This window comes from Dunckerocampus dactyliophorus, chromosome 14, assembly GCF_027744805.1.
Source record: "Dunckerocampus dactyliophorus isolate RoL2022-P2 chromosome 14, RoL_Ddac_1.1, whole genome shotgun sequence".
In the NCBI taxonomy this organism is placed as follows: Eukaryota; Metazoa; Chordata; class Actinopteri; order Syngnathiformes; family Syngnathidae; genus Dunckerocampus; species Dunckerocampus dactyliophorus.
In genome coordinates, this window is record NC_072832.1 from 14,069,965 (window position 1) to 14,088,965 (window position 19,001).

At 40.4% G+C, this 19,001-nt stretch overlaps 1 protein-coding gene across 5 annotated transcripts in view; it reads right to left on the bottom strand.

The window, feature by feature from the left end:
- Positions 1 to 19,001, bottom strand: part of LOC129194231 (collagen alpha-1(XIX) chain) — a 147,898-nt gene that overhangs the window by 63,575 nt on the left and 65,322 nt on the right. For all 5 annotated transcript variants that reach the window (XM_054799309.1, XM_054799308.1, XM_054799310.1 and 2 more), the window contains one exon: positions 6,351 to 6,395. In XM_054799309.1, coding sequence (XP_054655284.1) covers positions 6,351 to 6,395 — 45 coding nt within the window. The remainder of the gene's footprint in view (positions 1 to 6,350; positions 6,396 to 19,001) is intronic.

Consider the following 19,001-nt stretch of genomic DNA (forward strand, 5'->3'; position numbering starts at 1 on the left):
TCCTGAACATTCTGTGTTTTTTCCTACCTCTTACGTTACAAATTCCCATGCTGCAGTTGAGTGTCTCTATGCTTAGTAGTCCAATTGAAATGTAGACCATTGGCTTTTCTGCATCCAGCAGAAAAAATTCAAGCATGGACGGCAACAAGCTTCTTAAAATTGAACATAAGCAAAACAGGAGTTGTGGTTTTTAGTGACCCAAACATTTTAAATGGTTTCAACGATGCAATCATTCTGTCCCCCTTTTACGAGAAATGTTGGTTTTATTAATGACCGCAATTTTAAACTGGACAAACAAATCTCAGCAGTTGTGAAATCCTGTTTTTTTTCAAATAAAGCTTTTAAATTGGGTAAAAAAAAATATACACCCACTGCTGACTTTGAGAAAGCAGTACATGCTTTTATTACATCAAGGCTTGACTATTGAAACTCACTTTAAACCGGCCTTGACCAGTCCTCTCTCTATCGCCTCCAGGGGGTGCAGAATGCAGAAGCCCGCCTACTGACAGGGACCAGACGCTAGGACCACATAACCCCTGTGCTTGCGGCTCTCCACTGGCTCCCAGTGAATTTAAGGGTCAATCTTAAAACGCTGCTGTTGGTTTTTAAATGTTTACATGGACTGGCGCCACAGTACCTTTCTGAGCTCCGGCAGCCTCACTCCCCAGGTACGGTCCTGAGGTCTGCAGATAAACTGCTCTTGTCTGTCCCTCACTCCAGACTCACCGCTAAAGGTGGGAGGATCTTTTCTGTGGCTGCTACAAAATTATGGAACAGCCTTCCTTTGCACATGAGAGCTGCCAGATTCTTGAAAACTTTAAAACCTTGTTCATTAACAAAGGTTAAATAAGCACTTTCATTTTTATTTTGTATATTTTAACAATGCCGCACGGTGATCTAGTGGTTAGCATGTTGGCCAACACAGTAACAGCCTGGAGATCGGGAAGACCTGGGTTTGATTCTCCGAGTTCGAGTTTGCATGTTCTCCCCGTGCGTGGGGTTTTCTCCGGGTACTCCGGTTTCCTCCCACATTCCAAAAACATGCATGTTAGGTTAATTGGAGACTCTAAATTGTCCATAGGTATGAATGTGAGTATGAATGGTTGTTTGTCTATATGTGCTCTGCGATTGGATGGCGACCAGTCCAGGGTGTACCCCGCCTGTCGCCCAAAGTCAGCTGGGATAGGCTCCAGCATGCCCCCGTGACCCTAAAGAGGAAAAGCGGTATAGAAAATGGATGGATGTATATTTTACAATGTTTTGTTACAATTTGCTACGTATTGCTGTAGTGTATATATTTATTGCGCCCATCGCTTTTATGGTTTTTGTGCTATATGGCTTGTGCAGGACTTTGGTCAAATGTGCTGAGAAGTCGTAAGCAATCTCTGATTCTTTTATTTCCCGTGTAGCTGTTGAGTCACTCTCCATGGGTATGTTGGCTTGTGTAACTGCTGCTAAGTACCTGGTTAGAGTCATCATTATCTTATGATGTGGTATTCTCTCAGAGGGGAAGATTATATCATCCACAACAAGCACGAGTTTTTGATGGTAAAACTGCATGACTATTTTATGACATAACTGACGTGCACATTGAATGAAAGCTTTAGGACACTGACACAATTTTTACATCTTTGGATTTCATAGTTCATTTTCATAGGCCGCCTGATTAGTTCTCCCATGTTGGTTGACATCCACAACTGTATCTTTGAGAAAGTTTTTTAAATTATACATTACATGTATAGGCTGATATTACTATTAAAGTGTTCAATAAAAATCTTGGATCTCACCAACCCCCGGATTGTAATAATTGAAATAAATACAGTGTACCTGCAGCAATTCCCTGTCATTTTGAGACAGATCGGTGTGTTGTCATGCAGATAACTTTCTTGTCAAGGTCGGCCAGCTGCCACTTCCTCTCCTCTTGGCAGAGGGAGCAGGAAACGACTCAAAGATACACCCCAGTACATGGCACATCTATACAAGAAATCAACAGTGCGGTCGAGAGGTTTGCCTCCTAATTTTCACTCTTGGCTTGATCACAAGTTGGCCCGCTGGAGGGATTGAGCAGGTGGGGGTGAGGTTGCTAAAGAGGCAAGAGAGGTAGCAACAGTGCCAGTGGGAGGCCTTGTGAGATCCATGTCTGGGGATGTTTTACACCACATATGTTATGCACCTCTGGTGAGCTACGGCACCTCTGGGCCTCATGAAAATGATTGCAGAGACTTTTTTTTTGCAAAGGTACTGTATGTAATGACCATCTGTCTGTTTGGAGGGTGAGTGGTGAGTCACACTGGGTTGCTTAGCAGGAGGTCTATGGTGGACTCTGTTATGCACAGATAGGCTATCATTGACTGAAAGCTGCCATTTCCGAAGAATAATATCTAACTTCTCACTACAACTGCAAACACACCCGTCAAGGTCAGAACAGCTATGGCTATCTAAGTCAATCTAAGTAAGTAGACAATGTGAGCCCAAAATTAGATGGTCTTTATACTTGCTGTATAAAGTCAAGCTCAGGTCATAACTAAAACATTGCTTAACCTTACATAACCTATTGTTACACATCAATCACAAGGAAAGATGCTATCATGTTCATAGATGATGACATATGGCACATGTTTTGTGTTCAACAAATCAAGTTCTTAGCCAGTTTAATGTTTGGGATTATTATCTGATGTAATGGTGTACAGATGAACACAGTGGAACCTCGGTTAGCATAGGCGCTGGTTAGTGTGTTTTCCGTTAAGGTCGTCAATTTAGGCCAAAATTTAGCCTCCGTTTGTGTACATTTTCCGGTTAGCGTACAATATGGTGCACGTGTAGTCGTGTTAATAATAAACTGTGTGAGTTTAAATGCGTTATTCATGTATTTTTTTTCATAAAACGTCCTTGTTAGCATTCGATTGGCGTGGAAATACATAGAAACAAGAACTGGAAGTCGTCTGTCTGTTATGCAATCAGCAGTTGATTGTGTAGTTCTTTGTCAACTAACACAGTTACGGCACAAGTGTCAAAAATGTTTACGCAAAACACGTGTTTATAGTTTTACAATTATAGTTTTACATGCATAAAACAATTCAAAATGCATATAAGTGACGAATGAAAGGAATAAATTAACCTTTAAGGTTGCTTTTATCTTCACTGAAGGTGCGATTGTTCCCAAAGACGCAATGTGACAGCAAGAGCGACACAGACGCCAACTTCCTGTTTTGACATGATTATTTCTTGAATTCAACAGTATTTCTCAGCTTCTTTATCCAAATGCTGGCACTTGCAACTTTCTTTGGCTTCATTGTGGCTTATTTTGCAGCCGTGATGAAAAGAAAAGCAGAGGCTTGAGGTGAGAAACGCTATTGACTTTAAAAAAAATAACTCATAGCAAAAAAAGGTGGTGTCCGTGTTACTGCTTCTTCCCTTTCATTCATAATGTTTATGAATTTATATGCATTTTGAATAGTTTCTTGCATGTGAAATTATAATTGTAAAATTCTAAAAATGTGTTTTGTGTTAACATTTTTAGCTTTCTGAAACAGATTAATTGGATTTACACGATTTCGTAGAGGAAAAATTGATTGGTCTGAAATGGATTCATGATGATTCATGATGCTAATCAAGGTTCCACTGTATTTGAATCACAGTTTCTCTGAACTTTGCAGTCTGTAAATCATGTTTATGTTTCTTGTGTTGTGTTTGCAATCTCTCCTGTCATGGCATGATTCTAATATGATACTGAAAAGCCCCCCCCCAGCTGCCAGCGCTCTCCTGCTGCCAAAGGACAAGCGCGAGTGATGGCCTGTTTGGTGTTTTGAATAGATAATTGTGGCCCTGAGATTCAACCTTGGCAAAACAGGTGAGTCATAAATGCCAGCGCCAGGGGACACAGGCAAAGCTGGCACACGCTCAGGCTATTGTCAGAAAGTTGCCATTTAGAAATGTCACACCATCTCTAAGTCTGTGTCTTTCTTTTCTCTTTCGACTTTGCGACTTTATGAGTTATTAAGGCGGCAAGGCTCACAATGAGTCGCGGGGGAGACATTTAACAGCGAGTGGCTCAATTATACAAAAGATAATTGAAGCTATTGAGCATAACAGTAATCGAAGCGGAACGGGATCTCTCTGGATTTTGGTACACAATAAAGTAAGAAAAAGCCTTGATCCAGATCAGGAGTGCAATCAGGGCAATAGTGTGTGAAAATAATTGGGACACTTGAAGCATCGGCACTCCTGTTTGTCCTGACATCAGAGCAGCTAAGAGTCTGACAAGCTGTCGCCTTTTAACGCATCATATGTTTGAGGCCTTCTTCGTGTGTGGGTCACTACGCAAACCTACAAACAGAAGCTGGGATTCGTTTGGAATCCTGAGGAAAATACAATCGCTCAAAGAGTCAATGAGGCATGTCGTCATCTTCTTATCCTTTTCATTCATTCATACACGTTTAATGAAGTGCTTTGTTTTCCTTTTTATAGCCTTGATTATAAATATCTTAAAGTCACCGCAACAAAACTGTAAAAAGTCAGGAGTTACTTCTGTTCTCATTAGTCTTTAAACACACCAAATGTTGTTAACGACTTAGAGTAGTCAGTGTGCACCTTGTACAACAGTCCAGTATTCCCTCATTTATCATGGTTAATTGGTTCCAGACTCAAGTGTGATGAGTCAATTTCCGTGAAGTACGATTCCTTATTTATAAATACAATACTTTCATAGTTAGAGCATAGAAAACCTGTTTACAACCTTCTAAATACGCTTTTAATATTAGTTTACTCTAGACTTAAACTAACACCCTTATAGTCACCACTCGTGACACACTCGTATTACCCAATAGAAGACATAACAGAAAATAAAAAATAAGACTCGTGCTTGTGTCTGTTGCTGTAAATGTGTTGCGGTGCTGGAGGAGCTGCGTGGGGGACGGATAGGAAGTGACGTCTCGGTTTCAGACTGGAGTTTTAGCTTCAATGCAAAAGTAGTTCATGTTAGGGATTATCGTGCCTGTTGTGAGATAATTCAAACCTACAATAAAAGCCTGTTGTTCTGGGAATCAAGTCCGGTGCTTGTGTGTAAGATGACTGACACCTAGTGACCAGTGTAGAGTGCAACATATCAATCCAGCGTCTTCCTAATGCCTTATGTTTGTATTTTAGTTCATTTAGTCATTTTTATGCTTGACAATGCTTGTTAGGCAAAAAAAAGTCTTACCATTTCCTTAACTATGCATATTTTTTTGACTAATAATAGGTTGTATTCAACCACAAAACAGCATGATTTTTATAATTCATTAAAAACTGTGATACAGGGAAGCAAGAAGTGGCGAGGGATTACTGTATAGATTTATAATCTAATAAAAATGACAACACACACAGCCACAATTGTCTAAATAACTGGCAACACAAGTGGGGAGCAAGATAATTGTTTCTTGTCTCTAGTCAAGCATGGTGGTGGTTGCATCATGGTGTGGTGCTGCATGAGTGCTGCCTGCATTTGGGAGCTGCGTTTCATTGAAGGAATATGAACATATGAATTCCAACATGTACGCTAACATTCTGAAGCAGACCATGATCCCCTCCCTTCGGAAACTGCTCACACAAAATGTTGACACTTTGGACACAATCAGGAGACGTTCACTGTGAGGTGTACTCACTCGTGTTGCCAACCTTTTAGACAATAATGACTGTGTTTTGAGTCATTTTCAGTGGATAATAAATCTATACAGCTTTACAGGTTACAGGCTGTCTCGTGTCCCTGCAGTGATCCCTTAGCCTGTGCATTACAGTTGAGCAATGTGTTGTAAACAAATAATATGTTATATTTAATGTCTCCAGAGATGGTAAAAATCATATTTAGAAAGTTATAAACAGGTTTTCTATGCTGTAACTACAAAAATAATCAATTTATTAATAATGAACCCTACTTCAGAAATTCACTTATCGCAGTTGGGTCTGGACCCACTTCAGCGTGATAAACGAGGGATGACTGGATATCCAAATGTTCTTTTTATAGTTTTGTCCCTTGAGAAGAAGATGTGATAAAATTATTGCAGAAAGGTGAAGTGTATAGTCACTTTTGTGACATATTGTAGCAACAGTACCTAAGGAGGGCCGGAAAGCATTGTGAAATTACTATTTCTTCCATGCTGTTTTAGTGAGACTCTTTAAATTCTCAAAACAAAAATAAATACAATTCACCAGTAGCTTTTGTTTGTGATTAGGGATAATATGCACACCGCTGCATCATAAATTCTACATTACTATAACTGCATTTTGTAGCGTTGGAGGTCATCTCTTTAATCTGGTTGTTTTATGTGGGCATAGTTGAATAAAGCAATTGTGTGTTATCACGTATCACTCACAGGTTTGCCTTCAGGTCCAGACTCCCCAGTCTTTCCCCTGCGCCCCTAAGGAAGACAGGAAAAAAAGGAGATTGAGATGAGAGAGTAGACACGCAACAACAGGTGTTCCTCTGCACACATGCTGCCAGCAAATAAGGCTTGACAGCAACTCCTGTCGCACTCTCTAATTTGCTTTTAATTAACAACAAGAAAACAGCTTAATTGCTGCACCCCGTGTGGGCCACAACTCTTTGTTCCCTCCTCTGGTTCACTGTCTCCTCTTCCAGCTGTGCGAGTCCCCTCGGTGCATCAATCAAAGCAGGAGAGCAAATGCAGAAGTAGTGAGCAGGGGCGAGCCAGCGAGCTGGCCGCTATTGACGAGCAAGGTCAGGGGGAAGTGATCATTTAACAAAAAGGCTGGAGTCCTTGAAAGTGTGCAGGACTTCAAACGCTGACATCTTAATGAGGTGTAATGCTACTAAAGTTCAAATAATTTACACCAAGGGAGGGTTTATGTCCTTGTGATCCAGAGGATTTTGCCTGTCTATGTAAGACCTGGAATTAACATGCCTTTCACACACATAAACTAGATGAATGTAAAATCAACATAATTAGGAGATACTAATGTTTTGGCCAGTATAAATTCCCTATACAGCAGTGTAATCAACAGAAACAATACGGGGTATCTATATTACAGCTAAATTACCTAGTTCTAGTTACAAAGAACTGATACATTACAAACTTCAGAATCTATCAGCAGGCTGCAAAAAAGACAGTTCGCACATCACAAAAGTGAAAATCTAAGCAAATTCATAATATGAAATCAAGGTCAAATTGCTTATTATTGACTGAAAATAAATGTTTTGTTACCAGTTACGCTCTATGCAGAAATGTGAGCTAAATGTGTGTCTATTTTTATGTAACAATGACTTTACTTTACATCTATGTTCTTTTTTGCTGCACAAATCTTTGGTCCCATGACAATCTTTTACTTAATTTTTTGTCCTACCAGAGAACAGAACCACAAGTATGGCATACTTAGCAAAGAACAAAGGAGGAGCTATGTTGCTAATTTTAAGACAATGGTGATTAATAAAACAAAGTCCTCAAACAACAGTCAGGCAACTAATAAATATTGTTAATAAAATCTAATATTAATAATATAATATATAATAATATATTCAGCGAAGATTTTACAAAATCCTAGTCTTTAAAAGAGAGGCTGTCTTCTATTGAAGGTCGTCTTATCCTCGAGTCAATACATTACGTAAAATAAGCAAGATAATCTGCCAACAGAACACGCAACTTTGACTTCTTCTGTTGGCAGATAGTTCTGAAACATTTTTCAGTGCACAAAACAACAGAAGCACAAAGCAATGCCCCCAACTGCTTCCTCCGACGCCCCCCCTCTACAGTGAGGGAAATAAGTAATTGATCCCCTGCTGATTTTGGACGTTTACACCTTTACAAAGATATGAACTTTTATGGTAGGTTTACCACAACCAAGAGAAAACAAATGTAAAAAAAAAAAAATCATTAAATAGAAGGTTATAAATTCATTTGTGTTTGATTGAGGAAAATACTGTAAGTACAGTCGTCTCGCTTATTGTGGTTAAATAGTTCCAGACCCGACCACGATAAGTGAATTTCCCCGGGGTTGGATTTCTTATTTATAAATGGAATATTTTCATAGTTAGCGCATAGAAAACCTATTCATGACTTTTAAAATATAATTTTTACCATTATTAGAGCCCTGTAGAAATAACACCCCTATTGTCACCTTTAAACTCCTATTATTCTTTGTTTACAACACATTGCTCAACTGTAATTCACAGACGACAGATGGCCACTGCTTTAAACATAGCGTGCTACCGAGCTAACATACCATTTCCACACGGAATTTGAGGAGAACTTTCACTATGTCATGTCAGACATACCATGGTTGACTCCATGCAGTGTGACGGGAATATAATATAATATCTTGTCTCATCAACGTAACATTACTGACGCCTAGTGACCAGAATACTACATATAACTTGTCTTTCAATATTTTTTTTACTAATAATAGTCCACAGTTAACCACAAAACAGTTGCCATACATCTTTGAAAAACCACGATAGAGTGAAGGCGCAATGTTTGAACCACGATGTAGTGAGGGATGACTGTATTTGATCCCTTAACAACTAGCAAGCCTCCTGACCCTCCAAATAAATTGTATCCCTTTAGGAAAGTACTCCTAGGCTCAATTTATGTTATGTGAATATGCTCGTTATGGATAAAAGACACCTGTCACAGACAAAGCCTCGACAACCTCTAGAGCCGGTTCTTTGATGTGAACAAGGCAGCTCCGTCATTTTTTTCCGACGTTTTTACTGTATAAAACACATGTGATTGGTGAAAATGTGTGGTACCATACATGTCTACACTGAGCAGAAGGAGGTGGAGGGGTTACACACAGTCGTGAGCACACAAACAGTAGGGAGGGAGATGAGAGAGAGTGAGAGAACGTTGCTATAGAGACTACATGCTGCACAGGTGAGGAAAAAGAGCAGCATGGACAGGGATTCTGGGCCCCTGTGAAAAAAAAAAAAAGAATCACCTTTACAGTATATGTTTACATTATAAATACATGTTACACATGCAACAGCAAGCAACAGCAAAAAATCTGAAGAGCCATTTGGGAGCCGAAAGAGCCGTCTCTTTTTAGGGAGCTGAGCCAAAAGATCACTACACTCATCACTTGTATACAGACAGGACAAGCAAAAAGGTTCAGCAGAGTAAATAGTAACGTCAGTTAAAATCAGTGTGTGTTTTTATTTCTCTTTTCATTCAATATGCATTCATGTACCAACAGGCCTTGGCCTACACCCTGCACACTTTTAATCATCTGTAACTTTAATACAATGAATTCATTGGCGTAGTCTTTGACACTTTACAACAACAACTGACTTTGCCTCGGTAGCCGTGGCACAGCTACCTATTCAGTGTGTTCCCATGTGTGGCAAAATGATTACGAACAAAATGCTTTTTTCCTTCCAAACAAAGAAGTATTTCAAAAACAGCGCATCCCCATCCACTATCAATGAATATTCTAAAACTGAATAAACACTCCTATTGACAAAACATCAAATCGTTCTGACCTCGGCCACCTGCCCTTCCTACCCTGAACCCTACAACAAAAGCAGATTACATACAGTAGGTAAGTAATTTAGCTAATGAATATTTCATGTTATTATTTCAAGCAGGGCATGAATTATGCAGCTGTTGGAATCATTTCTAAACATTTTGCCTGAACATTGCTTTTAACTGTAAAGTGGATGACCATGTGGTTTGCATATTAGAATTAAGATAAATAGAGGTTGCCCAGACACAGGACCCAAATCACAACAAATACTGGTGATTTGGGGGTAACTACCACTTAAATAAACATTAGCCTGAAGCAACCATTAAGACTGTACACATGTTGGGAGGTCTAGATATCACTTACAAAGTAAAATATCCTCATTCAATGCATAATCTGGGATTAGAAAAGACAATGATGGTTAAACATGAATCATATACTATGCCTAAGTGGACCTCTTTGTAGTACTCAATTGCCAATATTAGTATATTAGTAACACAGTCATCTGTTGTTTTTGGAGGTCAAAGTTTACTTTATATTAATTTAAATTAACTTTGGTCGATCTGCTCTAAAATGGCCGAGATAATAATAAAAATAATAATAATGATTTATTATTCACCCATTATTATTCACTCCACAGTCACACACTGGTGGTGGTTGTAGCCACAGCTGGCCTGGGTGGAGTGACAGAGATGTGGCTGCCAATTCATCTCTGACCACCACCACCACCACCAAACATTCCTAAACATTTACACCAATGTGGGCTGCACTTGGGTCAAGGTGGATGAAGTGTCTTGCCCAAGGACACTACAGCAATGTAGGAATGGCTATAATGGAAGAAGCTGGGTTTGAACCACCAACCCTTCGGTTTCTGGACAACCGGCTCTACTACCCGAGCCACTGCCTGTGAGATAGCCAATTTGGTCTGGCATTTCATTTCTTTGGGAAGTCTGGATTGACATTATGTGACTGTGGCACTTCCTCTTGTCTGATTATTAGCTTTGAATACTTACCAGTCTTGTCTACCATTGACTGTATGTCTCACCTTTAGGATTTGTCTGAGTGTTGTTCGTTCCCCTGTTGACTTTCACTCTAAATGTTCAGAATGGCATTGCTAGTGCATTTTCCGTATCCTGCCTATCTTTAACTTCTTTTTTTCCTTTATGCCTATTGCATGACAGTGAAGATACCCATCCAGGTCAATGTATCCTCAGGGCATTGAATCAATCGAAACTGGACCTTTCAGGTTGTCTTAAAAGACATTTAGCTTCTCATCCGAGCAGGCTTCTATCAGTTCATGCACAATGACCACGTGGGACAAATACTAGCCTGACTAGTCTGACTAGGTAGACAGCCCTGGTCTTAGGGCTAGACTGGGGCTGTTCTACCTAGTCAGGCTGGTGTTTGTCCCACCTAGTCATTGAGCATGAACTTATGAAATCTACTCCAATGAGAGGTGAAACGTCTTCTAAGACAACCTGAACAGTCCAGCTGCGATCGATTCAATGCTCTGAAAACGTTATGCCTTTTGTTGTATGCTTGTCTCTTAGTCTATTTAGTATTGCAGTCACTCATCATTGGCATGAATGTCATGTTCGTTTTGAGCCCCTTGCGATTTCTTACAACCGCTGTTTTTGTAGGGTGTAATAAGAGCCCCTGCTCTGAAATCAACATCTTCAAGCTCGATTGAAATTTACAGGTGTCCACACGAACAAGCCAGATGCCTTCTAGGCATAAGTTTAATGGTCAGACAGGACAAAAATTGAGCTATTTGGCCATAATGACAAGACGTATGTTTGAAGGAGTCAAGCAACTGTAGCAACTGTCAAGCACGATAATGGTAACATCATGCACTGGGGCTGTTTTTTTTGCTGCGGGTGGTACTATTGCACTGCACAACGTGGTCACGACCCAGGAGCTGTTTTCAGTGTGTCGCAGAGTCTTTGTCAAAAAAAAAAGGAAATAGCGTAAAGACCCGATCTCCGTGAATGTCTGTGGTATTCGCTTGCTACAACACCACGAGGTGTGTGCCATGTTTATGGGCGACTTGGTCAAGCTTGAGCGGGAGGGGATGTCAAGTTCTGTGTTGTCACTCTGCTGCCGCCTATCTGCAGTGCATGCTGACCTGCAGAGGCGGAACTGTCGGTGCACACCTGCAAGCTATCAGGCCTGCACTGTTGATAAGCCGTTGGAAGACGGTTGCTTATCACCAGATTGTTCCTTGGGACTTCCACGCTACCTGTGCCACCTGCCTCTTGTCCAGCCATTTATATTGCTTACTCGTGTTTATCCTACGTCGTGAGTATTACTTCCACTCAGCGTAGTGTATCTTACTTCCTGCTGGACTTTCTGCAGCGTTTTCTGTTTTGCCTTTTTGATTGTGTGTTCCCTACAGCCCTGTGCTCGCAGTGATTTTTTTTGTTAGCCTTTTTCCTAGCATTGTGCTTGTGTTACCGTTTTCCCTCTCCTCGAAGAGCGCCTTTTGTATTAAATATATTTTTGTTACTTCTGCTGTTGTGTCCTTCTCTGCATTACGGGGTTCAAATTAGCTAACCACGCCTACGCATGACAGGGGATGTACGACGACGATTGTGCACTTAAGGGACCGTCTGTCCGACATCTACTGGAGAAGAGCATAAAACGAAAGCTCACGTTGTGTTTTGTGGGGAAATTCCGCCCACAATGAAGACTACCAGGTACAGTATGACAGTACTGTTTCTTGCCCAATTTGATCTATTGGGCAGAGGGGTGGTCTACAGACGAAATGGTCCTCCTATTATTATTAAACTTACCTACTGAGTGTTGAATCAGAGCAAATGGACTCGCTTGATTTTTAACTTCTTGTTTCACTTCAAATCCAGGTCCATGATTCTCTAATTCCACAACTCCCCAGATATAACATTGTTATCGTCCATCTGCAAACACTATTACTCAATTGTGGATTTTTTGGGGGTAGGAGTTCTTACAAAATAGTCTGCTGTGCACAGTTCTGTGAATCCCCAAGTTTTCAAGTAAAGTTTTTGACATTTTTCTGTTGAAGAGTGTAGACTTAACACCAGAGTGCACAGAGGTTGTGTACATAACCTGAGTACCGTAGTATGTCAGTCAAAATAGCTACATAGCGTTCATTAGACGCACAGTTTATGTATTACGTGCATTACATTAGCATTTGCTATCAAACATTACCAATATAGAACAAATAAAAATGGTTATGCAAAGAGCAATGCAGCCTAAGTCAAGGCAACATATTAAAGAGGTTTCAGCAATGGGCACATTTTCCAATGAATCCAGAAATAAAAGTTTAAGAAACGGAAGTGTAGAAAACAAGCATTTCTATAGTGGCGTTCATGACGTAAAGCAAAGCTATCAAACTATTCACTTTTTTTCTACATATCTAGCCGCTACAAGTGAACGGATATGGGCATCTCACCGCTGAGCTAGTTTATCCGTAATCAAAATACTAAAGATGAAAGTTGCATCTCCGTTTGTTGTTTGAGACGTCTGGTCACAATTTCTGCCGGGGAGAAAGAGCGAATCAGGAGGGGAGCTTAATGTCAGCTTAATGATGCCATATGACATCTACAAAGTGACGTTTATGCGATTCGACCCAAACTATCTTTGCAATCGACCAGTAGCTCGCAATCAGCGTAATGGGTATCCGTGACCTAGTGTATGCATGAATGCTTTTAATAATAAAATATTCCAGGTGATTGTGAGTATAATATAAAAAGCCCAATAATGGAACAAATAGTAAGCCAAATGGTATGAAGTGTTTCCTTCAACTAAGTAAAGTAAGTTCTCAATATGTGTGCATAACATGTATTAACAACTCAGTCCTTTCGCTTCTGTCTCCTTGTCATCTTTCCTCACTCCCCCAGCGTTTCTCCCTCACACAACTTCCAGAGTCTCTTAGATCACTGTGGCAATTTCTGTTGCTATGCAACACTCTGTCCTATAAATTTGACAACATCCTCGCTGCTTGATTATTATTTGAGCTCTCCAGTGTGAAGCCCTCCTTCAGGTCATAGCAGTAGATTAGAAGGAGGGAGTTAAAGGTGGGACATAAGGGATGAGACGGAAGGAAGGGAGAGGTGAGATGAAGGAGAAGTGGAATTGAGGGAAAATCAGCTAGCTTCTTGAGTAAATGAATGATGGACACGCGTCTACATGTAGTCATGGGTTCCCCTTTTAAAAACCAGCAAAGCATAAAAAGTAATATGAAAAGCACTCCATATTAACTACTGACTGAATAATAGTGGCAGTACAGCTGTGAAATATAGAGGCTGCGTTAGACTGACAGTAATCCACACAAGTCCCAACCTTTCCTCCCGCTTCTTCTCTGCAGTGAGTTGTTAAGCACAGAGCCCGGTCCTGCAACACATGCCCCAATCTGACAGCAAAGTCAACAACAACAGCAACACAGTGGAGGTGCTGCTTTAGGATGACTCCATAATCCTTATCATGAATGTCAACATGTTCTCTGTGACATTCCACGTCGGACTGCTCATGCCTGCCGCAACAACATCAGTGGTGTAAAATGGAGAGGGAAGAATGTGTTGCTTTTTGGCAAATCTAGTGTGAAAATAAGAGGTAATCCACCTAGCAAATGCCCCTGTTGAGCGGGGTCACTAGATAAGGCCTTCTGAAATGAGCTCCACTGGATCCAGCTTAAGTACAGATATCACTTATGCACTTATGTCACACTATGAGATTATTCAATATCTCCAATTGGTAAATTACCTACTTTAATGCTATTAGCTTTTCTGTGACACAAAAAAACACCAGCTTGATTCTCACAAATGTTGGAAGGCAAATGCGATGTTTCTATCACATTAAAACCAGCACAATTAGCACTCCAGCATTAATCCAAAAAATTCAATACTGTAAATTCAGCAATCCCCTGCTACTTCATGCGTCACGGTTTTTCAAAAATATATTAATTAATAAATCATGCTGTTTCATGGTTGAATATGGCCTATTGTTATTAAAAAATGTGCACAATTAATCAAATTTTACATATTTTTTGACAAAATTAAGCATTTTTCAAGCATAAAATTGGCTACATTAAGTAAAATACAAATATAAGGCATTCAGAAGACGCATTCAAAGTCACTGTGATGATATGTAGTATTCTACACTGGGTACTAAATGTCAGTAATGTTCAGTGAGACACATAAGCACCAGACTTGATCAACAGGCTTTTATTGCAAGTTTGAATTATCTCACAATTACCTCACAAGCTACTGCCGCAGCTGTAGCCCATGCCAAGATAAAACTCAATTCGGAACCCCCAACGTCACTTCCTGTCCATTTCTGTTTTATTTTCTGTTATTATGTGTACTATATTGGGTAGTACGAGTGTAAAGGTGACAGTGTTCTAATAATGTTGAAAATTACATTTAGAAGATTGTAAACAGGTTTTCTATGCTCTAACTACAAAAATACCATCCATCCATCCCTTTTCTATGCCGCTTATCCTAACCAGGGTTGCAGGGGTATGCTGGAGCTCTTCCCAGCTGACTACGGGCGTGAGGCGGGGTACAACTTGGACTGTTCGCCAGTCAATCGCAGTACAAAAATACTCCATTTATAAATAAGGAAATCTACTTAGTGGGAATTCACTCATTACGGTCGCGTCTGGAACCAATTAACAGGGATAAATGAGGGACTACTGTATGTGCAGATCCTTATTTCAGGTAGGAAAAATTGTCATTTGAGGAGCAATGCTTTCTTTGGATGTATTCACATTACATTTTTAGTACACTGCAAAAAAACACATACCAGATTTCTGCAACTACAGATAGTATCAGGCATTTATTTGAAGCAGGCATCCGTTTGAGAAGATGCTTTTATTTGACAAAAAAAAAATGCTTGTGTGAAACTGGGGCTAGACACACTACTGCGGTGTAAGTAAAGATAGAAGTACAGCTGGTCCTCAGTCTACAACATTTTGAGTTTCTGCGTTTTCTGGTTATGTATGTGCTCCCATAAATGAATTAAAATGTAATTTGGTCTGTAAACACAAGACTCGCTCGAGGCCTAATTACAACGGAAGAATACACTACGTGCCAAGGAACACACTACTATCAACACTGGATTGTCATGACCATCACTTAAGGATAAAGATCGTACTTTAACGTCTATCGGGGATGGGGAGACGGTCGATCAACAATCTATTTACTGCCAAAACAAAATGGGCTACTGGCTGCATTTCCATTTGGGTACTGCCAAAACAACAGCAGCAAACTCAACTCAACTTATTGCACTCTGTCATTTAATGATTGTATTTTGTGTTTTATTACTGTATTTTATGTCCTTTATGTGTTCGACGTACAGTGTGAGTGACTTGGGTGTTCATTTAGGTATAATTTTGGTATAAGAGCCGACTTATACCAAAACTCGATTTACTGTACATTACTGTCTAGGAAGGGAATTGGGAACTGATGATAGATGGTTTGCACAACACTTTGTGTCTAATTGAGACACGGTGTCTGTTAGAGAGGCGGAGAAGATTCGTGGATATAAGGCAAGTATCACATTCACTAGCATGCTAGATAGATTTTAGTTCCACTGACGTCTATCAAAAAACATCAGTCAAAAATTAGACATGACCCTTTTTATTTATCTTCTAGATCTTGACCTTTCCATGCAGCCTGGTTTCTAGTCCAAACATGGACGGTAGATGCTCTTGGCAGCAGAAATCTTTGCTTTTCATTTCCTCTGCTTGTCTACTGTGTGACAAGCAAGTTTAATGTCCTGGAGGCTAAACTTTCTGACATTAGCGAGGCAAGTTGATTTGCTCCAATGTTATGTAGCTCATAGGAGAGCTGACCTTTTCTTGACTGAAAGACTCATATGACACTCACACTCTTTCTGCCTGAGCAGAGAACATGTCTGCCTCTGGGGATGTGTTCTCAGGCCACCTGAGCCTTTGTCTGAACACAGCACAGGGCTTCACTGCCGTCAGCAGCAGCTCCATTTGCTTGGTCAACAAAAGCACACAAAAAAGCGGACATGTCCTAATATCCTGTAGTTAATTAACAATTCACAAAACAAACATCACAGGTTTGTGTGCTGTAAGCTATTGAATACCTTGTGAATGAGTTCAAAGCATGCTAAAAGGAATATTCTCGTATTGTTGACGCTGGGGCCGAGGATTTTGCTTCTCTTGCGTAAACATTTATTTCCTACGTGAGTTATTGAATTGTTATTAGCTTTGACTGCCTCCTACAATGCTTCTGTGTGCACAAAACAACTATTGTACTACTTTTACTGCGTTTTACTGTGTGCTACACATCACATAGACCCTGTGGTTGCTACCCTTTGCATGTTGTTCTGAGCACACTTGCTACACCCGCTTCAGAACATTTCAAAGCACCGCACACAATACAAATGCTTATGGGATGATATGAGGAGGAAAAAAAAACGTGGAATTGTTAAATGTTGATCAGATAAGAAGCCATCATAACACAAAGCTGAAATGGCTTGAAAACAGCAAAGCAGCAGTTTGCAGTTTTCAGTGTTTGTGGAGCACACAGGAGCAATAACACTAATGTTGCATGAAAATAATCCAGTCATGAAAGGAATATAGTGCTTCACTTTTGTGCTATTCCCTACTAAAGTCTTATTGGAATGCACAGCATAGGGGTATACAGGCAAGATGGCAAACTCGGCCAAAAAAAAAGCCCAAAAAAAACCAGCAACTACAGCACATATCTCTAAAAAAACATCCGTAATGTTGGTGGTAATATGTTTTCAGTAAGCTGTTTTTATGACTAAATAAATACATTTAAATCCAAGCTGTCCAAAGCACAAATTTAAAGCTCCACTTACATTAAGAAGACCGTTTTATGCCGAGACAGATATTCAGTGAATTTACACCAACGATGCAGCTGAAGGTGTCAGATTCTCCAACAAGTCTAAGAAAAATACAGTATACTTGTGCGTCTTGTTGGGAATGTCAGAAAAGCACAGAGGGGACCACAGCTTCACTTGCTCCTCATTTAGGCTGCAATTACTGTAGCTATACATGGAGATATTGTGCAAATTCCCTCCTTGTGACTGCCCATGATGGGTGCCATCTAAGGACACTGCACACACTCAGGAAAAAGCCCAGGCCACTGGAGCTTGCCGAAATCCCTTGCACTTTGTAAAAGCTTCAATAAAATAGGATTTGTTCCAGTTGTTTACTGAGGGTTAAGAGGAGAGGATGGGGCAGGAAGAGAACGGCAAAGCCGACAGCTGCCTGGCAGGGGCTCAAATGCAGCTTAGCATTTTACCATTCTGACTGGCACACAATGCTCCCCTTTAACTCCCAGCCATCTAAATATTCAGGGTGGTATAAAGAGATGGCTGACACTGCAGCCGCCGAAAGACACTGCTCAGTTGACCGAGATTGCACCTACAGTCTCTTGGCTGAAGCTTTCCATGAAGCCTGCTCGCTTAGACTCAGCCATGCACCCTCTTTGCATGTGCCACTAGATGGCAAACTAGCTTCATCACAAAGCATGCCAGGGATGAGCCTGTGCCTCTCTTTTACAGAGGATGGATGGCCTGAATGCACGCATGAATGTATGATGCATGTTGGGTAACATCTCTAATTAAGCAGAGCGACAATTAGACACTGAATAACGTAAAGGAGATTGGTTTGTAGAGCACTCAAAATGAATGAGAGAAGATGAGAAAAGACAAGACACAACTGACAAGCCTCCTTTTCACACACACAAAGGGACACAGGTGGCCATATAAGAAAACACAGCTTATCATTGGACAATGTAGTCATTATAGAGCTATTTCAGCAAACTTGCTGCGCAGCAGGCAAACAGCACGCAGCGCTGTAGGCAAACACAGGAAATGCAGACAGTGGATGACTATAGACACACAGCCAAGGTAGTCCCATGGGTGTCTGTTTTACAACCACCACATCTCTACCCCATCTTCATTGATGAGTTTTAAGAGCTCATTGACTTTAACAACTGCTAAGGAGAGGATAGAAGGGGCGCTGATATTATTGGAATTTGCATTTTTATGCGTTGAAGATGATAAATCTATATATATATTCATATAAACTATGAATCAGATAAATGTCTTTGCAGTGTTTCAATGCCAGCTGTTTCTCCGTGCGTGTTTGCCTTAGGAATATTCTCAGCTCTTAATGGATGCTGTTATTAGTCTTGGCGAGTTGAAATTTCACAGTCTCATCTGGACTTTTGGCTGCATTATTCATCCAGATTGCCCCCTTCCTATGTTTACAAAGTGCGGAATGTTTCATTAATGCATTATCCAATAATTGAACAGGACAGGCTGAAAGAACTACTTTGAATAAACCCTGGTTCATTTTACCAACCAAATATTTGAGGTCAGAGAGAATCCACTGAGGGGGCACTGCCGCCCTTAGCAAGTCTTATGCTTCATATCACACACCATGCATAACAGATTACACTGAAGGTCCCCACACACTACCATCTCTATAACAACAGGCCGGTGTAAATGTGCTGCTCCCTAGCATGCCATTAACGTGGACACAGATGAATGTGCTTAAATTGGTCACG